This window comes from Colobus angolensis, unplaced genomic scaffold, assembly GCF_000951035.1.
Source record: "Colobus angolensis palliatus isolate OR3802 unplaced genomic scaffold, Cang.pa_1.0 Scaffold3, whole genome shotgun sequence".
In the NCBI taxonomy this organism is placed as follows: Eukaryota; Metazoa; Chordata; class Mammalia; order Primates; family Cercopithecidae; genus Colobus; species Colobus angolensis.
The window spans coordinates 27,517,308-27,540,356 of NW_012116265.1; the positions used below are offsets into that span (position 1 = coordinate 27,517,308).

Genomic DNA, 23,049 nt, shown 5'->3' on the forward strand with positions numbered 1-23,049 from the left:
CCTTCAAGGAGTCTCTATCAAGAAGGAAACATAGTAGTGAAGTGTCATGGACATCCCAGTTATTTTTTTAGGGTTGTCTGAAGAAGTATTAAATGTAGGGAGGGATGTGATGGAAAACAGATGAAACCAGTACATTTACCTGTGGGTCCTTTAGGCCTCTTGAGTATCTCTCATCAGGCTTACCTTGGCAGCAATGGCTGCTGCAGTTATATGTGATGAGGAACTATCTTCTGTTGAAGCAACACCACTGTCTTTCTTCTCTTCTTCCTCTTCCTCACATTGAACCCCTTTGTCTTCTGTCTGTTTATGGGGGCTGGTAGTAGGAGGAGGGGAAAGAGGGGGTGGTGGGGAAGGCAAATCTTCAAGTTCATCATGCACCTCCTTTACTTTTACAATAGCATCACGTAAAAGGTCAATGGCATGAGGTAGAGCTGGCAGTATGAATTGAAAGCATTCCTGTATGCAAGAGAAAGAAAAAAAATTAAGATGAAGCACTTTTGTAATTATATAAGATGGTGGCAATCAAATTGTTTTGTGATTTTGGATCTGCATTTCCCTCCATCAATCTCAAGAATGAATCATATGTAAAACATTGTCTTAGCAATATGCCATGAAGTAAGCATAACATATATTACAGTATTCTCTATAAGCTAAGGAACTACAGTGCTATAAAAACATACACTCTGCTGACTGTTCCTTTTGCCATGCAAAAGCTCCTTAGTTTAATTAGGTCCTAGCTATTTATCTTTGTTTTTGGGTTTTGATCACGAACCCTTGTTTAAGCCAATGTCTAGAAGTGTTTTTCCAATGTTATCTTCTACAGTTCTTATAGTTTCAGGTCTTAGGTTTAAGTCCTTAATCCATCTTGAGTTGATTTTTGCATAAGGTGAGAGTTGAGGATCAAGTTTCATTCTCCTACATAGGGCCACCCAATTATCCCAGCACCACTTGTTGAAAAGGGTGTCCCTTCCCTACTTTATGTTTTTGTTTGCTTTGTTGAAGATCAGTTGGCTGTAAGTTTTTGATTTTGCTTCTGGGTTCTCTATTCTGTTCCACTCATCTATGTGCCTATTTTTACACCAGTACCATGCTGTTTTGGTGACTGTGGCCTTATAGCGTAGTTTGAAATCAGGTAACGTGATGCCTCCAGATTTGTTCCTTTTGCTTAGTCTTGCTTTGGCTATGCAGGCTCTTTTTTGGTGCCACATGAATTTTAGAATTGTTTTTCCTCACTCTGTGAAGGATGATGGTGGTATTTTGATGGGAAGTGCATTGAATTTGAAAATTGCATTTGGCAGTATGGTCATTTTCACAATCTTGATCCTGCTAATCCATGAGCATGGAATATGTTTACATTTGTTTGTGTCGTCTATGATTTCTTTCAGCAGTGTTTTGTAATCTTCACAATCTACACATCTGACAAAGGACTAAATTCCAGAATCTACAACGAACTCAAACAAATCAGTAAGAAAAAACAACCAAACAGTCCCATCAAAAAGTGGGCTAATGACATGAACAGACAATTCTCAAAAGAAGATATACAAATGGCCAACAAACATTATGAAAAAATGTTCAACATCACTAATGATCAGGGAAATGCAAATCAAAACTGCGATGCAATACCACCTTACTCCTGCAAGAATGGCCATAATCAAATAATCAAAAAACAGTAGATGTTGGCATGGATGTGGTAAACAGGGAACACTTCTACACTGCTGGTGGGAATGTAAACTAGTGAAACAGCTATGGAAAACTGCAGAGATTCCTCAAAGAACTGAAAGTAGAACTACCATTTGATCTAGCAATCCCACTACTGGGTATCTACCCAGAGGAAAAGAAGTCATTATTCAAAAAACACACTTGCACACACATTTACAGCAGCATAATTCACAATCGCAAAATCGTGATCAAATGCCCATCAATCAATGAGTGGATAAACTATGATACATCATAGTATACTACTCAGTCATAAAAAGGAATGAATTAACAGCATTTGCAATGACCTGGATGAGATTACAGACTATTATTCTAAGTGAAGTAACTCAGAAATGGAAAACCAAACATCATATGTTTTCACTGACATGTAGGAGCTAAGCTATGAGGATGCAAAGGCATAGGAATGACACAATGAACTTTGGGGACTTATGGGAAAGAGTATGGGGGGCGAGGGATAAGACAACAAATATGGTGCAATGTACACTTCTCGGGTGATGGGTGCACCAGGATCTCACAAATCACCACTAAGGAACTTACTCATGTAACCAAATACTACCTGTACCCCAATAACTTATGGAAAAATAATAAAAAAAAGATTGAGGACAGGCATGGATGGTCAGATTCAGATTCTCTTAAAAAAAGAGAAAAGCATGCACTGCATTTTTTAAAAAGTAAAATTTCAATATGCAACTTGGTAGTTTAAAGATGCATTATGAGAAAGATAGAAAAGGTAGGAAAGAAGCCCAAGAGTTTGAGACTGCAGCGAGCTATGATTGTGTAACTGCATTTCAGCCAGGGTGACACAGTGAGACTCTGTCTCTAAAAATAAATAAATAAATATATTCTAAAAACTTGTATACTACCCTCTTTTCCATCCCTTCCTCCCCTAGAGAAAACCTACATACTCACACACATACACATTTACTTCTTGGGTTATTTCTACAACTCTTAAATGATTTATGCAAAAATCCTGAGGAAACTAGGAGCCCTCCATTCCTTGTTCCCAACCTCCTGAGTCAAGACCATTTCTTGATGTGATTCATGCCAAACACTGAAGACACTGTTGTATTTTGGATGGGTCAAATCTACTTAATCTTTTTTTTTTTTTTGGCGCCCAGGCTGGAGCGCAATGGCGCCATCTTGGCTCACTGCAACCTCCATCTCCCGGGTTCAAGCAATTCTCTGCCTTGGCACCATGAATAGCTGGGATTTCAGGTGCCCACCACCACGCCCGGCTAAATTTTTTGTATTTTTAATAGAGATGGGGTTTCAACATCTTGGCCAGGCTGGTCTTGAACTTCTGACCTTGTGATTGGCCCATCTCGGCCTCCCAAAGTGCTGGGATTACAGACATGAGCCCCAACACCTGGCCAAATCTACTTAATCTTTAATCCAAAAGTAGAGAGAAGCAACTTTAATCCAAAAGTAGAGAGAAGCCTTCAATGCAGAAAGTGGGCTCAGGAGGCTAAGTAAAGGAATATGAATGTTGATATCCAAGGCATTCAGGAACTTTTACACAGGTGCAAGAAACTTACATCAAAGTGGCCACAAGATTGTTTAATAGGAGACAGACAAATGAAACTCTATGTTTACTGCTAGATACCAAATCTTTGTGCGAAATCTTGAATTTATGGGGAGGGAGGGTAGCCTGTACCTGTCTGTTATTTTTCCTAATCCCGACCCCTCATTCTTGAACTGCGGGAGACTGAGCCTCTTTAGGCTTCAGTGACCCCACCACTGGGGAATGTTTATTTGAAGGTTGATGTTGCTATACTGTCTACTTCTTTTCCCATCTTCTAATCATTTTTTTTTTTAAAGACACATGCTGACTCTTTTCCTATCCCTTCTCCTTTTCTGGGGAAAATACAATGAATAAATAAAGATTTATTGGTACTGAAGTTGTTTTAAAAAAGGCAGGAAATCATATTTTTAGTTAGAGCAGGGCAGTAGAACTAACAACCCATGTGAGAACCAGATTATTTTGTCCAGAGAGCTAAAGTTCTAACTACCATCATAAAGTATAGCTAGGTAACATCATACAGCATGCAAAATATAAAATAAGCTTGTAAAGAGTACTACATAAAGTTAATATAATCTGCTGCTGAGGTGCTCACTATTATCTATAATATATCACCAAAAGAGAATAGGTGAGAACCTAAAAACCAGAACATAAGGCCAGATATATTTGCAGAATAGGTGGAGGTCTTTCTCTTTCACATTTGAAGTAATAGCTTAAAATCTAAGATGTAAAAAAAAAAAAAATCTTAAAAATTTTTGGAGGGTTACATAATATTGGGAAAGATGCCTAATCTTTTGGCCTATCTTTGTATGGCTCAATCAGTTTACTCGTTAAAGATTGTACAGTAAAGAATTTAACCTTGACTGAGGAGAGGTCTGGTCTTTATACTCAGCTTCTGGGAGTGATCTCTAGGTCCTTGGAATTTCATGCCTAATAGGAATGTCTTCGTTGCCTATGGACTTTGGGCACCAGAGACAGTCTAACAATGTTAGACTGCAGTTCAGGAATGAGGGGAAAGGATCAGGAAAAGAATAGACAGGTATAGGCTACCCTTCCTCTTTCCCCATTAATTCAAGATTTCACACAAAGCTTTGGTGTTTAGCAGTAAACATGGAGTTTCATTCATCTGTCTATTAAACAATCTTGTGACTACTTTGACATAAGTTTTTGCCCCTGCATAAAAGTTCCTAAGTGAATTGGATATATATTCATATTCCCTTTCTTGGCCTTCTGACCCTACTTTCTTTTCTTTTTTTTTTTTTTTTGCAGGGGGGGGGTCAGGGGACGGAGTCTCGCTCTGTCGCCCAGGCTGGAGTGCAGTGGCACAATCTCCGCTTGCCCGAGTAGTTGGGACTACAGGCGCCCGCCACCATGCCCGGCTAATTTTTTGTATTTTTAGTAGAGATGGGCTTTCACCATGTTAGCCAGGGTGGTCTCGATCTCCTGACCTCGTGATCCGCCCGCCTCGGCCTCCCAAAGTGCTGGGATTACAGGCATGAGCCACTGCGCTCGGCCTTCTGACCCTACTTTCTACATGGAAGACCCCCAAGTGCTTCTCTCTACTTTAGGATTAAAGATTACAGGTCAGCCACACTGGCAGTAAGTGTTTGAGTCCCAATAAAAGCTCTGGATACCAAAGACTCAGGTGAGTATCCCCAGCTGGCATTACTCCATGTGTGGTATCACAAACTGATGCCAGAAGGGTGATATGTCCATGTCTCCAAAGAGAGAGGACAACAGAAGTTCCTCATTTGTTACTTCTGTTAGACTCTGCCCTATGCACTTCCTCCCTTGGCTGACTTTAATCTGTATTCTTTCCTTGTGTGAACAATCATGAGTATAACAGCCTTCTGTGAGTTCCATGAATGCTAGTAAATTACTAAACCTGAAGGTCATTTTAGGATCTCCTGAATTTGCAATTAGGGTTAGAAGTGAGGGCAATTTTGTAGAGTACTTGACATTTGTAGGTTGCTATTTTTTGCAGTTGGCTAAAACTCCTTACAGTTGGTGTCAAAAATAAGATTTTCTAGAAAGACCCTAACTCACTGAAATAAATGGCTTAGGAAGTGAAGAGAGGGTGTGGGATGATGAACCTTTGATCACTGAGTGAAGACAGTGTCTACCACAGCATGAAATTGCTTCTGTACTGTGATTAGTTAATGGAGATAATTCCCAAAAAGTTGTCTCATTGGATGCATAAGGAGATGAAAAATATAAAGAAAGAAGCTAAACACACAATCTCTTGGTTATTGCTATCTATGCTAGCTAAAATGAAAGTAAAGGATACAATCCTACTCTATATGAATGGGAATAGACTGTGCAGGAGGAACTTGCTAAGCTAGTATTACCAATGGCAATCTGAATTAGCACAGTGGCCAAACCTTACAACTCTTTAAAAGGTGGAAAAGTTTGGGCATAAATAGAGAGAAGGAGGAACGGTAGCTGAGGGTAAAGGAATGAATGGATAGGTTATGCAGTGGAAATAATACTGCATTGGTATTTCCAAAGAGGTTCAGAACAAGAGATGACATTGTTTCTTAGCTCAACTGTAACAGATGCTTGAAAGAGTGGTCATATGTTGCTGAGACTACTCCTATTTTTGGAATCCAACAAGCCTGCAAACCTGATTACCATCATTCTGGGAGACATTCTGGTCTGTTAATGTCTGAGAAGGACTCTAAGAATGTGCCAGTATCTTTTGACTTTTATTTTTTAGGTTATGGCTAAGTGTATTGGGAAATTCAATTTAAGCCTCCTCAGGATATAATGTCAATAGAAAATGACTGGCCTAAGGAACAACTGCACTTAGGTAACCATCAGCTAATTTCTATGATATACAGTTCTGTGCAAACATATCAATAGTATTTTTGGTAGTAGATTAAGGTGAGAAATTATTAAATTTATACAAAATTATGAAAATGTATGTAATGGCTTTAGTGGATGGATTAGCTATTTCTCTAAATCTATCCATACCCTACACTGCCTCAGCCAAATCTTAGGCATATTCACACTGATACTACTGCTGTGTCTGTCACATAAATGCCATAGTAAATATAGATACCCAGACAAACATGACTGTGTTGCTGTACAATAAAAAAAAGCCTTGGCCAAAGGCCAGGGGGTAGCTTGTAGAGCGAAGAATTAACAGTACCCTAAGAGAGTCTGACGGTAAAAGTAGTTGCCCTTAACTAGTTGGAGGAGATCTCTAGGTCCTCAGAATGTCATGTGTGACAGCAGTGTCTTCGTTTACCTGATGGCTTTGGTCACCATACAATCTAACAATATGACTTATGATGGGGACTTTGGGCCACACGGTGTCAATTCTGGAACATACTGGAGACTAATGCTATCAATCCAATCTCTGGGAAGCACTAAAGACTAAAGGTTATTCACATGGGCAAAAGATGATGAACTGCAACAACAACAACAACAACAAACCCAAACAACAAGAACAACAACAACAACAAAAACCTCTGGACATCAAAAACTCAGGTGAGCTTCTGTGATTGGCAATATTAAAAGTATATTATCACACACGAATGCCAGGACAGTAAAGCATTCACGACTCTACAGGGAGTGGACAAGGGAAGCTCTGTGTTTGGTAGTATTCCTGGACATTGTCTTATGCACTTCTTCTCTTGGCTGATTTTAATCTGTATCCTTTCCCCATAATAAACCATAACTGTAAGTGTAACAGTTTTTAGTGAGTTATATGTCTTTCCATTGAATTACTGAACCCAAGAGTGACTTTGGGAATCCTGCAACTGGTATCAGAAGTGAGGGCAGTCTTGTGAAGTGCTCCAACTTTTTGGCTGGCTAACTTTCACAGCTGGTCAAAATCTCTTACACTAAAACATTAATATGTCCAGGTGATTTACCTGAGATCCTTTCTTGCTACCTGGCAGGTTAATTATGAGCGTTTTCCCTCTGATTCCACATACAGGCCTGAAAGAAAAGAGAAAGTAGATGAATACTAAATTGCAATGAATGTCCGGTTTAAATACATTAACAACAAAGAACAATCATTTTACTTTACATATGAACAACTGTTTTAGGAATAAAATTGTTATCTTAAGACATTCACTGCTTGCTATACAAATTAGGCATTCTGGTTGAAGTTTTTATATTATGGTTAGTATGGCAAATTGGAAAAACTGTACTGAATGTGGAATCAGAATAATTTACCTACTTTTAAGTAATCTGACCAAGTCTAATTGCCTATTTTGTCTAACTTCAGCTTCTTCATATTTTATAGAATTGTTTAAGAGTTTGAGATAGTGCATTAAAAATGCTTAGTGCTGGCCGGGCGCGGTGGCTCAAGCCTGTAATCCCAGCACTTTGGGAGGCCGAGACGGGCGGATCACGAGGTCAGGAGATCGAGACCATCCTGGCTAACACAGTGAAACCCCGTCTCTACTAAAAAATACAAAAAACTAGCCGGGCGAGGTGGCGGGCGCCTATAGTCCCAGCTACTCGGGAGGCTGAGGCAGGAGAATGGCATGAACCCAGGAGGCGGAGCTTGCAGTGAGCTGAGATCCAGCCACAGCACTCCAGCCTGGGCAGCAGAGCGAGACTCTGTCTCAAAAAAAAAAATGCTTAGTGCTATTTATGTTCAAAAGTCTAACACAAAAAGCACTTAAGATTTAGATTCGAGCTCTTGCTTCTCAGGAAGTCTATAAGTTTTAAAGTAAAACAAGGTTTTTCACAAGTGAATGGCAGAAGGGAAGAGGTTGGAGAGCTCATTCATTAATAGACCCATTGATAATCGCAGGCATTTTAAGCTAGAAAGGTCTTTCAGAGATAATTGTCAATTTCCAGGCCACATTTAAACTAACTGGTTAAGAAACATAAAAAATGGAAAAGCAGTGGAAGACGGGAGTCAAGGATCAAAGGCCTAGATTTCATATGAGAGCTGGAATTATGCTGTCATTGACTGGCTGTGTTACTTTGATCTGGTAACATTATCTCATTTTCATAATTTGAAAACAAAGAGATTATGCTATTTTTAAAATGTTACAGTATTTTTAAAGTAATGTAAGAATACTCTTCCCTGAACGTCTTGAGTTTTTCTTTAACTACTCTTATTCTCCGAAATAACCTAAAACTGTCTGTCCTGTATTTTGTTACTTTTTCTTCTTGTCCTATTTACGATCTGAAAGAGAAGATTGCCATTTATTTACAACTTGCCATATATACAAAACTGTTTACTGCTGCCTTCTTCTTACTAGAAAAACTATTCATTGTTTCATTACAAACTTTAAGGCTATTTTCTGACCTTTAATCTTAATGATATTTCTTCAAAATCTGTTTCAGTTCTGGCAGTCAGAATTGGATAAAGTACTTTAGTGACAAAATGGCACTGGGTAATTATATAGTTCTTAATATGTTCTTGTTTACTTGGGAATTTTGTTTTTCTTTCCAAACTAAAATGCTACATTGTACTTTTTTGTCAATATGATAGCTAATTGATTATATCACCAGTAATATGATTGGAATGTCATCAATATTAAGTTCTCTATTTTCATGTAAGCAAAACTAGCAATTTATTGAATAAATCTAGAATTTTAACTAAGAGCACAATAATCCCTTGTAGAATACAGTATTAGCTACATCCAGAAGTTTGTAGCACCTTTCCTTCTAAAAACTAGAAATATTATCATAACAATTACTGCAGATTATTCTCCCAACATTTCTATGAAGGAAAGACAAATATAGTTACCTACAAAATATGGAAAAATAATTTGGAGTACAAAGAATTTGATTAATACATGGCTCTGGGATCTTTGTAATTTTATACAGTAAGTTCATCCCATCCTGTGTTTATTAATGTCCATGAACTCATCCTTACTGACATCACTGTGACAATTTTATCACATATTATGAAATGTGTTGGATTTTATTTTCCAAGAAAGTTGTAACTCCCTCCATTAGAAGGCTAGTGGCAAGTGAAAACTTAGTTCATTCTTTTTATTTCAATTTTTGGTAATCAAATCCAGGCTTTTCATGTCTCCAATAATCCTTCACTTGCTCTAGGTTGACATGCTAGTAGCAGTGCTAATATAACCAAAAGTTATATCCAAACCACTATGTTTCTGTGTGTGTGTTTATGTATGCATATGTGATATAATTAAAGGTTTTGCTATATAGCCAGGAGATTACATTTGTTACTTCCCATCAATTTTTTTTGCCTTTTATGTTGGCAAAACATGAGATCAGAGATTTATTTATTCTTTCTCATTTCCCTGAGCTCTTTGAAGTGTTTAAAAATTAATTTTGAGATATACTTTTTCACCTACAGAATGTCCAGAGTCACTGCAAGGAGAAAGTACTTCTCTTCTATATAATGCTTTAGGATTAATAAAGTATTTTCACAAACATTATATCATTCAATAATTTAAAACCTATAAGCTCCAAAGTTTTAGCATATTCCAATATTCATCAAATAGCTAAAGATCTGTACTAAGTATTATGGAATACATGCAACCCAAATGCTTAAGAAGTTTATAATTGTAAAATGTAGAACATTAAAGCATATAAACAACTACAACACAAGACAGTAAGTAGTAATACAAATTGGTATAAAGTACCATGGGTTAAAAAAAAAAAAGTAGGCCAGTGTGGTGGCTCACACCTGTAATCCCAGCACTTTGGGAGGCCGAGGCGGGAGGATCACAAGGTCAGGAGTTCGAGACCAGCCTGGACAATATGGTGAAACCCTGTCTCTTCTGAAAATACAAAAAATTAGCTGGGTGTGGTAGCTAGTGCCTGTAATTCTAGCTACTCTGGAAGCTGAGGCAGGAGAATTGCTTGAATCTGGGAGGTAGAGGTTGCAATGAGCCAAGATTATGCCATTGAACTGCAGCCTGGGTGACAAGAGTGTGACTTCATCTCAAAAAAACAAAACAAAACAAAAACCAAAAAGAAGGGCAGTTTAGGAGGAGGGAAACAATAATGTAAAAGCACAGAGTTAAAAAAAGTACCAAGTGCATTCTGAGTGTATTGTCTCTCACCAGCAAACATCCATTTGCTTACTTATAGAGGAGTAATGTGAGGTAAGAAGGACTAGCGGAAAGATATTGCTGTCTGATACATTAGTATTTTTCAATTTGTGGTCTCTGGACCAGAAACATATAAATCATATAGGAATTTGTTGGAAAGGCAAAATTTTCCATACTACCCCTACCCCCTCCTCTCTGTTGCTGATATATTGGATAAAAAACTGTGAGGGTGGGGTCCAGTAATCTGTATTTTAACAAGTTCTCTAGTTGACTCTAATCCATGGAAAAGTTTGAGAACTGCTGTGATAAACTGTGCTTGAATTTTGGTACTACTATTTACTATTAGTGTAATCCTGTCTTCATCACTAAACTTCTTTAATCCTTAGTTTCTAGAAACTGAGTTGTTAAAAGGATTAACATAATCTTTGAAATACAATGTACAGTATACTCTAGTACATAACAGGCATTAAATAAATACTTGGTCCATCTTTCCTTAAAAAGTACATTAGAATTAGACAGTAGAAGTCATGAATTCACTGTAAAGAGCTAGAATGTATTCTTAAGGCATTGGGGATGATTAATGGATTCTGCTATTACTAATATTACGAAGCACTATTTCAGGAATAATAGTCTAAGATGAACTGAAAGGGGATGACAGAAGATATAAAGAAAAGAAAGTCTGATAATAACAAACACTAAATACAAGTTGACTGATTCTTCGTTTGTTTTCTCTCATGTATCTGATTCAGCATGTTACATAGTGCCTTGTTTTTGTTTATGTATATAAAATATAAAACATTTTAAATAAATGTAAATGTATATGAAGCAAAAATCCTTCAGGAACAATAGGAAGGGCATTTTAGTCTTAGGTAAGGGAGGACAGGAGTAGTTAAGAGAAGGCTTCTGTAAGGAAGGAAAAATCTAAGCTTCTGTCTGAATAACCGGTTGGTGTTACAGAGGTAAAGAGGGAAGGAAGAACATTCAAGGCAGAGAAAACGGCATGTACAAAGTACTTAGAAGCTAACAATAGAACCTGACGTGTGTGGTAACAACAACGAGTGTGTGTGGAAGCTGATGCAAAAAGCAGCAGTGACAAATTATACAGGCCCTGGAAAGTAATCTTAAGGAATTCAGTCTTTATCCATAGACTTTTTCTACAGCGGAGAGAGAGATTTTGCTAAAAAATTTTGAGCAGAGAAATAACATACTAATATGTATATTTTCAACAGATATTTCTGGCTGCAAAGTAGAAAATTGTTTGGAGAGGTGCAAGACAAGAAGCAAGGAATACAGTTAAGATAATGTCAAAAAATGTAACAGGTGAATTAGGGTGGTTGCAAAGGTGATGAAGAAAAGCGTACAGGTTATAGTTAAGTATATCTTGACCCACAGACTATATAATGGGATAGTTACCTTTTTATTCTATTTTTTTTTAAATTTTAATACAAAAAGAGTAAGTTTTAAAAACAGGACATATTTGGATGAAAACTGGTCCTAATTTAGATTTACACTAGAAGTTCAATATTCTATGTTAAACTTGATCACAACAGGCATGAGAATAGAAGAATATGAAAAATAGTGCTTCTCTTAAAATTTCTGTTAAATATTAAATATACAGCAAGGTATGACGTGTATAAAACAGACAATAACAATGAAAATCCCACTGATGTGCCTACTACCTAGGTGAAGAAATACACTATCACTGATACCTTCAAAGAGTACTGTGTGCCTTGCCCTGATCTCAAGTCCCTTCTTCTCCAAATAACTATCATCCTGAATTTTCAAACATTCTCTTACTTTTTTTTGCAAAACAGCTCTATCAATATAAAATTCACATACCATACAATTTACCCATTTAAAAGATACAGTTCAACAGTTTTAAAAGTATACTCTCAGAGTTGTACAATCATCCCGGCAATCCATTTTATAATATTTTCATCACCCTCCACAAAAAAATCCCATACCCATTAGCAGTCACTCCACATTTTCTTGCAACTCCCAGCCCTAGGCATTCACTAAGCTATTTTCTGTCTATACAGATTTGCCTTTTCTAGGCATTTCATATAAAGGGAAACATATAATATGTTGCCTTTTGTGACTTGCTTCTTTTACTTAACATTATGTTTTCAAGGTTCATCCATGTGGTGCTTATATAAGTCATTTACTTAAAAAAAAAAAAACTTTTCCACATATGTTTAAGTAGATTTTCATTTTAGCATGCTTCTGAAATTTATATACAAATGAAATCACACTGTGTATATTCTTATACAACTTGGTTTTCTCACTCAACATTGTGTTTGTGAGATTCCTCCAGGCTGATACGCATAGCTGTAGTTCATTTTCAATGTTGTACAATATTACATATGTGCAAAGCTTTCTCTAGTAGTGTTCTTCAAATTGTAGATCACGACCAATTAATAGGGCAGTAAAAACTGACTTCAGTTGCTACATTTTTAAAAAAAGAACAGAACAGAAAATATCAGAATGCTTTCCTGGTAGTTAGGATAAATACTGACACAGAAAAGTTTGTGCCTTTTGTATATGTGTGTGCATATTGTTTATGTACACATATATGCATATATACATACCCACATACATAGAAACATATACATATATATATACATACATGTGTGGGTATTGAATTACAATGTTAAGTACATTTCTTACTGTGGCTTATGGTCAAAACATTTGAAAGCTAATGTTCTAGGGTATATAGCTAGAAGCAGATTTTATGAGTCACAGGAATAAGCAGATGTGCAGTTTTACTATATAAAAGTAATTTTCCATAGTGTTTGTACCAATTTACATTCCCATCAACACACTGTTGCTGCTTCTCCTGACAATGCTAGATGTTGGCAGTGTTTTTGTTTTTTAATTTCTTTTGGCCAAATAGATGACAGATAAGTGATAAAGCAACTACAATAAAATGTTAACAGTAGAATCTTAAAGTATTCGCTGTAAAATTCTTTCAATTTGGCATATGTTTGAAAGTTTTCATAATAAAAAGGTTGAGATAAAGTTGTCTCTTTCTTTGTAATTTTAAACTTAAATCTAAACACTTTACTGTTCATATATGTATTGGCTTCTTATTTCTGTTCCGCAGTTAGCGTATTTCCATCTGTTAGTGCAGGGTGCCCCAAAATTATAAACTTCTAGAGGGTCGATTCTGTATAGAACCTATTGTATAGCACCTAATACAGTATCTTCACCATTTGGACATTTATTAAATCCATTTTGATGAAATGAGGAATGCTCAGAAACTATGCTACAGTTACAATCTCTACATCATGAAATAAACAGTAAATATGAAATTTGGTCCCTTTAAAAAATATGCCTTGGATTTATAGGACAGCAACTGATGTATCCTGATCTTCTATCCAACAAACCTGATGAACTCTTCCATTACTTCTAAAAGACTACTGATTTTTAAATAATTTCCATGTAGTAATCAAGGGAGATTACTTGTCCTTTTCAATGCTTATATCATTTATTTCTTTAACTTTGTACAATATTGGACAGAAATACACTTGGACTCTGTCTTATTCCTAACTTTAAAGAGAATACTAACAATATCTAATTATTAACTATATTTGCTTTGTCAAATTAAGGAAGTTCCCTTCTAATTATTGCTTGCTAAGAGTCATTATTCATAAACAGGTGTGGAATTTTATCAAATGCTTTTTCTGCATCAATTGAGGTCATATGACTTTTCTCCCTTAATCTGTTAATGTGGTGATTCATGCTGATCAGTTAACCATCTTTGTGTCCTTGAAATAAATCCATGTTTATCCTGATGTATCTTTTAAAAATATACTTATAGATTTGATATGTTAGTATCTTATTTTTGAAGTTTTCACATCCATGTTCACAATGAATATTAACCTACATCTTCCCTTTTTTCTACTACCATTTTCTAGTTTTGTAATAAGATTATCCCAGACTCATGAATTGAGAAATGTTTACGTTTTACTGCTCTCAGGAACAATTTAAATAATATTGAAATCATTTGTTCCTTGATAGTTGTATAGAATATCTCATTATTATTTGATTAAATAGACTTAATTTTTAAGAACAATTTTGGATTTACAGAAAAATGCAGAAGATAGTATAGGGAGTTCCCATATTCTCTGTACCATGTTTCCCCTACATTTAACATCTTGTATTATTATGGAATCTTTGTGGCAATTAGTGAGCCAATATTGACATATTATTATTAACTAAAGCTCACAGTTTATTCATGCTTCTTACTTTGTACTTAATACCCTCTTTCTGTTTCAGGATCCCATTCAGATTACCAAATTACATTTTGCTGTCATGTCTCCTTATGCTTTTCTTGGCAGTGATAGATGCTCAGGCTTTCCTTGTTTTTGATGACCTTGATAGCTTTGGTAAGCACTGGTCATTTTTTTTTTTTCTTTTTTTTTTGCAGAATGTCCACTTATGGTGTCTGTCTGATATTTCTAAAGATAAGACTAAGGTTATAGGATTTTTGGAAGAAGACTATAGAGGTATACAGCCATTTTTATTACATCATATCACAAGTATATGCTATCAATCTGACTAATGAATGTTGATATTGCTTTTGATCTCTTAGTTGAGGTATCTGTCAGGTGCCCCCCACAGCAAAGTTACTCTTCTCCAACTGCCCCCAATTCTGTACTCTTTGGAAGGAAGTCACTGTGTGTCGCCCATGCCTAAGCAGTCAGGAGTTATGTGCCCCTTCCTTGAGGGTGGAGCATCTATATAAATTATTTGGAAATCTTATGCACAGGACATTTCTCTCTTCTCCCTCATGAATTAATTTATGCAAAAAGTTATTTGTATAAGCATGGACTCATGGATATTTATGTTCTACTTTGAATTATAAAAAAATACTGCTTATTTTGTTGCTCACATTTTTACGTCTTTGGTCACTGGGAGACGTCAACTGACTCCTATGCTCCTTTAATATATACCCACCAATGTGTGTTTTTGTTGTAGTTTGTTTTCTTGAGCTCTTCCTTACTTTGGATTTACAGGCTCATCTTGTATATTTCTTGCCTTGGTCTCAGAATCAGCCATTTCTCCAAGGAATCCAGGCTCCTTTTATTGCCAAAAGGTAATACAAACTAAGATTTCAGCATTAATTATGTCATTTCATACTGATATGTCATTTCTTTTGGACCCTCTCTGCTGACAGAACAAAGGAATATGTGTGTAAACTAACCTGTGTACATATATATTACACATATTTCTGTACGTAACCATTTGTATCTATGTTAAAGCTAGATATGAATTCATACTGATGTCTCTAACTCTAATACATTACCTAGGATCACCTGGATCATTCTAGCCTCTTCCCCTTGCTTGTACATATGTAATTTCCCACTTCAACAGTGAGAAACTTGTCTCTCACTACCTGCCATCCATTTATTAACTATTCAATTCTAGTATACATATATATTAAAATTAGAATTGTTAGCCCATACCTCCATGGGATACAACTTTATCAACTAAAGTGCTTATGTGCAGTTGCTTTTACCTTTAGTCTTACAGACTCCACTCATATCCAAAGTTATTTAGGTCAGTACCTTTCCTCTCCACCCCCTTCCATGAGGTTGTTTCATTTATTTTGTAATGCATGTATATTATCTTGGCAGAGTCCTCATTGCTTTCTGGGATCCATCAAATGCAATTTGCATATATTAAGCCTTCTTTGTGATAAAGTTCTATGAATTCTGACAAATGTATGATGTCATGTTTCCGTATTTCTACTTCATACCAAATAGTGTTACTGCTATCATATCAAATAGTGTTACTGCCCCAAAAAATCTGTTGGGCTTTATCCATTCACCTATATCTTTCTTTTCAAAAACTCTGGGCAACCACTGATCATTTTACTGTTCTTATAATTTTACTTTTTCTACAATATCATAAAATTAGAAACACATAATATGTATTCTTTTCACACTGGCTTGTTTTATTTAGTAATATGCATGTAAGGATGTCTTTTTTAGTGGCTTGATGGCTCATTTTCATTTTATTACTGAATAAGAGTCCATTGTATGGATGCAGCACAATTTGCTTATCCATTTACCTATTGAAGTAAATCTTGGTTGATTCCAACTTTTGGCAATTATGAATAAGGCTGTTATAAACATTTGCATGTAGATTTTTGTGTGGATATAAGTTTTCACATAAATTGGGTAAATATCTGGAAGTTCTCTGTATATGTTGGATATGAGCCACTTTTATGGTATAAGATAGAATGACTAGACAGAAAACCAGCAAGCATATAGAAGAACTCAGCAACACAAATCAACAGGATTGAACTGATAGAACACTCCACCTGACAGAATAATACACATTTTGTTTACCAATATAGACCATATCTGTGACCATAAAAATAAACCTAAACAAATTTAAAATAATTGAAATTACAGAGTATCTTCTCTGACCACAATGGAATCAAAGTTGAAATCAATAACAGAAAGATAATAGGAAAATTCCCATACACTTGGAAACTAAATCATAAACTTCTGAAAAATCTATGGATCAAGGAGGAAATCTCAAGAAACCAGAGACTTCTGGTTTCAAAATGGCAATGTACAAGCAGGCTGGTTTCACTCCTCTCAACAGGAAACCAAAAGCAAACGAACAGCACAGAGATTATCACTAGAAATATCCCAGAACTCAAATATGAGGATGAGATGTGGCCCTGGGGCCAGAAAGAAGTAAAAAAACTCTGAACAGACAGTAAGACTATCAGACTTCCACATCCATGATGTTCCTCCTCCCCATCCTGCCTTGCACCAAACAGGAAGAAAATTTTCCTCCAACTTACTGTTTTAACATTGGAAAAGTGAGATCAAGGTGAACAGCCAGCTTCCCATCATTTTGCATTCCCTGGCAGGAGACCTGTCCCTTAACCCATGGGAAGCATCACAAGTGTCTGAAGAAACAAATGTATCTAAGGATAGGCAGAGACAAAGGGAGGAGGTGGGATTATAGTCTCTGACCCTGGAAACTGCTCATAAACTCAGCCAAAGGAGATGCTAAATCGTGATGGCTGTTCAGCAGCACCAAGCTGTAGAAGGTGCATCCCACAGGTTCCCTGGGCATGAAACACTGGCTCAGCTTTCCTTCACTGGAAGGATATACCTTATTTCACCTTCCTCATCCAAGAAGAGTAGCATTCTAATCATTTACTAGAGCTTAGGTGAACCTGGAGATAATGTGTCACCTAGGACCGAAAATAGGGAAGTGGTAAAAAAAAAAAAAAAGCCTCGAATCAAATATATCCTGAATTGAATAAAGAAAATATGATACATACACACCATGGAATACTATACAGCCATAAGCAAGAATTAAATCACGTCCTCTGCAGCAACATGGATGTACCTGGAGGCCATTATCATAAGCAAATTAGTGCAGGGACAGAAAACCACATACTGCGTGTTCTCACTTATAAGTGGGAGCTAAACATTTGGTACACATGGACATAAAGATGGGAACAATAGACACTGCAGACTACCAAGGTACAAGAGAGAGGGAGGGGGTCAAGGGCTGAAAAACAACCTTTTGTGTACTATGCTCATTACCTGGGTGAGGGGATCATTTATACCACAAACCTCAGCATTATGTGATATACCCATGTAACAAACCTGTACATGTACCCCTGAATCTAAAAGTTAAGATGATAAAAAGCAAACACAAAAAAAGCAAAACAAGCCAGACAGAACACTGGAGTAAATATAACTAATCCTCCAGTGCAAAGACATGTACATATATCCAAAAGAAACAATAGTAAACAGGAAATCATGATCTTCCCAAGTGGACAAAGCAATGAAACAGTAACTGGCTCTAATGAAACAGCAATATGTGAGCTCCCTAACCAAGAACTCAAAATAGTAGTTTTAAGAAAACTCAGTGATCTCCAAGATAACACAGAAAAGTAATTCAAAAATTTATCACAGAAATTTAAGAAACAGATTGAAATAATTAAAAACCAAACATTAACCTTGGAACTGAGATATATATTTGCTCAACTGAAAAGTTCATTAGAAGCTCTCAACAGTAGAATGGATCAAGCAGAGGAAAGAGTTAGTGAGCTCAAAGATAGGCTATCTGAAAAGACACAGAGAAGAAAAAAGCAAAAAGCATAAAAAGCAATGAAGATCACCCGTAAGATACAGAAAATCACCTCAAAACAATAAATCTAGAAATTATTTTATTGATGTTCAAGAGGGAGCTGAGGAAGAGCAAGGGGTAGAAAGCTTATTCAAAGAAATAATAAAACTTTCCAAATCTTGAGAAGGATATAAATATCCAGGTATACGAAGGTCAGAGAACACCAAATGGATAGGACCCACATAAGACTACTCCTAGGCATATAATAATCAATCAAAGGTCATGAATAAAGAGAGAATCCTAAAAGCAGTAGGAGAAAAGAAGCAAGCAACATATAAAGGAGCTCCAACTTGTTTGGCAACAGACTTCTCCACGGAAACCATATAGACCAGGAGGGAGTAAAACAATGTTTTCAAAGTGCTCAAAAGAAAACAACAACAAAATGACCATGCAAGAATACTGTATTCAGCAAAGTTATCTTTCAAATATAAAAGAGAGATAAAATGTTTCCCAGACGAACATAAGCTAAGACAGCTGATCACAACCAGACCCATCTTGAAATGCTCAACAGAGTTCTTCAATCTGAATGAACAACATTTACAAGCAAAAAAAAAAAAAAAAATGGAAGGTATAAAACCCACATCCAAATTAAGTACATGGACAAACCCAGAATACTCTAATACTATAATGTGGTGTGGTGCTGTCTAATTGAAAGGTGAAGCCACCTGGACTCCCTGGGTTGACTGGGGACTTGGAGAATTTTTCAGTCTTACAAGAGGATTGTAAAATGGACCAATCAGCATTCTGTAAAATGGACCAATCAGCCCCTCTGTAAAACAGACCAGTCAGCGCTCTGTAAAATGGACCAATCAGCAGGAGATGGGAGTGACAAATAAGGGACTAAAAGCTGGTCACCTCCAGCCAGCAGTGGCAACTCGCTTGGGTCCCCTTCCACACTGTGGAAGATTTGTTCTTTTGCTCTTCACAACAAATCTTGCTGCTGCTCACTCTTTGGGTCTGTGCCACCTTTAAGAGCTATAACACTCACTGCAAAGATCCGTGGCTTCATTCTTGAAGTCAGCGAGACCACGAACCCACCGGAAGGAACCAACTCTGGACACATCTTGGCGACCATAAGGGGACTATCGCCAAGCAAGTGAGTACCATTGGACCCCTTTTGCTTGCTATTCTGTCCTATTTTTCCTTAGAATTCAGGGGCTAAATACTGGGCACCTGTCGGCCAGTTAAAAGCGACCAGTAAGGCCGCCAGACTAAAGACACGGGTGTCAGGCTTTCTGGGAAAGGGCTAACAACCCCCGACTCTTCAGAGTTGAGACTGTTGGTTTGCCTGGAACCAGCTTCCGCTTTTCCTGGACTTCCACGCTGGGCTGAGGATCAATGGAGAGGAAAGCCATTCAGCTCTGGGGTCCCAACAAAAAGTTGGTTGACCCTATAGCTATGAGTGAACTCTCAAAGTCATGCCGCCGAAGCAAGACTCGCCCATCTATCCTATCTATCCTGACCCTTCCCTACTGGATCGTAACGCCTGTCAGACAAACTTCCTCCCACCTCTCTTCTCCAAGGCTAGTCCGTCTTCTAAAAACCACTCCCTGTTTCTGGTGCTTTTCTAGTTTCTCCTATAAGAATGATTTCTAGTATAAATTTTGGGACTCTGTTCCCTTCTTTAGGCAGTCAGTCTCACCAATCAGAAAGACGTAATTTTTGTTCAAAGCCTCGTCATGGGGGGGACTATCTGGAATTTTAGGATCCCTCCTCAGACTAGCAGGCCCAACAAAGGCTATTCCCGAAGCTAGGACATGGGAGCCTCAGAAATGATATCCTTCCTATCCATATGATGAGAAGTGAGGACAAAAGGCATCACTCTTCCAACCCTGGAAATCCCTTCCTCCCTCAGGGTATGGCCCTCCACTCCATTTTTGGGGCATATCATCTTTATAGGACAAGGGTAAGGTCCCCGTACGAACAGGAGAATGCTTAGGACTCTAACAGGTTTTCGAGAATGCATCAGTAAGGGCCACTAAATCTGATTTTTCTTGGTCCTCTTTGTGGTCTAAGAGGAAAGGCACAGGTGCAGGTTTTTGAGAATGTGTCAGTAAGGGCCACTAAATCTGACCTTCCTCAGTCCTCTTTTTGGTCTAGGAGGAAAACGAGTGTTTCTGCTGCTGCTTTGGTGAGTGCAACTATTCCAGTCAGCAGGGTCCAGGGACCATTTCGGGTTCTTGGGCAAGAGGGGGATCTGCTATTGTGCTGGTGAGCACAACTATTCCGATCAACAGGGTCCAGGGACAATTGTGGGTTCTTGGGCGGGCGGAGGAGAGAACAAACTGAAACCATGGGTGGTTTTTTCTTTCACACAAAAAACACTCAGGAATCAACAGGCTCACGTTTGAAATACATCCTAAGCCACTGGGACCAATTTGACACGCAAACTCTGAAAAAGAAGTGGCTTATTTTTTTCTGGACTATGGCCTGGCCCTAATATTCTCTCACAGATGAGGAAAAATGGCTACCTGAGGGAAGTATAAATTACAATACTATCCTGCAGCTTGACCTTTTCTGTAAGAGGGAAGGCAAATGGTGTGAAATACCTTATGTCCAAGCTTTCTTTTCAATGAAGGAGAATCCACAACTATGCAAAGCTTGCAATTTACATCCCACAGGAGGACTTCTCAGCTTATCTCCATATCCTAGACTCCCTACAGCTCCCCTTCCTATTAATGATAAGCATCTTCTAATCTCCCCCACCCAGAAGGAAACAAGCAAAGAAATCTCCAAAGGACCACAAAAACCCCGGGGCTATCGGTTATGTCCCTCCAAGCTGTAAGAGGGAAGGGAATCTGGCCCAACAAGGGTACCTGTTTGCTTTTCCCTCTCTGATTCAAAGTAGATCAAGGTAAATGTGGGAAAATTTTCAGATGATCCTGATAGGTATATAGATGTCCTACAGGGTCTAGGGCAAACCTTCAATCTCACTTGGAGAGATGCCATGCTATTGTTAAATCAAATCCTGGCCTTTAATGAAATGAATGCGGCTTTAGCTGCAGCCTGAGAGTTTGGAGATACCTGGAAAGGGACAAATTCCCTACTGGTCAGCAAGCCGTCCCCAGTATGGATCCCCACTGGGACTTTGACTCAGACCATGGGGACTGGAGTCACAAACATCTGCTGACCTGTGTTCTAGAAGGACTAAGGAGAATTAGGAAAAAGTTCATGAATTATTCAATGATGTCCACCATAATGCAGGGAAAGGAAGAAAATCCTTTCGCTTTCCTCTAGCGGCTACAGAAGGCCTTAATAAAATATACTCCCCTGTCACCCGAATCCCTTAAAGGTCAATTGATCCTAAAAGATAAGTTTATTACCCAATCAGCTGCAGATATCAGGAGAAAGCTCCAAAAGCAAGCCCTGGGCCCTGAACAAAATCTGGAGGCATTATTAAACCTGGCAATCTCAGTGTTCTATAATAGGGACCAAGAGGAATAGGTTGAAAAGGAAAAGTGAGATCAGAGAAAGGCTGCAGCGTTAGTCATGACCCTCAGACAAACAAATCTTAGTGGTTCAGAAAGGACAGAAAATGGAGCAGGCCAATCATCCAGTAGGGCTTGTTATCAGTGTGGTTTGCAAGGACACTTTAAAAAAGATTGTCCAATGAGAAACAAGCCACCCCCTTGCCCATGTCCACTATGCCAAGGCAATCACTGGAAGTCGTACTGCCCTAGAGGGAAAAGGTTCTCTGGGCCAGAAGCCTCAAGCCAGATGATCCAACAACAGGACTGAGAGTGTCCGGGGCAAGCGCCAGCTCACGTCATCACCCTCACTGAGCACCAGGTACGTACAAACATTGAGGGCCAGGAAATTGACTTCCTCCTGGACACTGGTGTGGCCTTCTCAGTGTTAATCTCCTGTCCCGGAAAGCTGCCCTCAAGGTCCGTTATCATCCAAGGAATCCTGACACAGCCTGTAACCAGGTATTTCTCCAACTTCCTCAGTTGTAATTGGGAGACATTGTTTTTTTCACATGCCTTTCTTGTTATGCCTGAAAGTTCCACACCCTTATTAGGGAGGGACATATTAGCACAAAGGTGCCAAAAACACAAAATGGGGAAAGGCCTGTCTCTTCAATTAATGATGCGGGGAAAACTGGATATCCACTTGCACAGGAATGAAATTAGACCCCTATCTTTTACCATACACAAAAATCAAATCAAAATAAAGACAAAATAAATCCAAGACCTGAAACATGAAACTACTAAAAGAAAACACTGAGGAAATGCTCCAGGACATCTGTCCAGGCAAAGATTTTTGTCTAAGACTTCAAAACCACAAGCAACAAAAGCAAAAATAGACGAATGGGGTTATATAAAACTAAAAAGCTTCTGCACAGCAAAGGACATAATCAGGAAAGCAAAGAGACAACCCACAGAATGGAAGAAAATATTTTCAAACTACCTATCTGACAAAGGATTAATAACCAGAATATCTAAGGAGCTCAGATAGCTTGACAGAAAAAAAAAAACAACAAAGCAACAAATAATGCTATTAAAAATAAGTAAAATATATGAATAGACATTTCTCAAAAAAAGACATTCAAATGGCCAACACCACTAATCATCAGATAGATGCAAACCAAAACTACAATTAGATATCATTTTACTCCAGTTAAAATGGCTTTTTATCAAAAAGACA

At 37.7% G+C, this 23,049-nt stretch overlaps 1 protein-coding gene across 8 annotated transcripts in view; it reads right to left on the reverse strand.

Annotated features, from left to right (window-relative positions):
- GPHN (gephyrin) overlaps positions 1-23,049 on the reverse strand; it is a 734,237-nt gene that overhangs the window by 280,405 nt on the left and 430,783 nt on the right. For all 8 annotated transcript variants that reach the window (XM_011949716.1, XM_011949712.1, XM_011949717.1 and 5 more), the window contains 2 exons: positions 7,114-7,180; positions 184-456 (listed from right to left, as the gene is read on the reverse strand). In XM_011949716.1, coding sequence (XP_011805106.1) covers positions 184-456; positions 7,114-7,180 — 340 coding nt within the window. The remainder of the gene's footprint in view (positions 1-183; positions 457-7,113; positions 7,181-23,049) is intronic.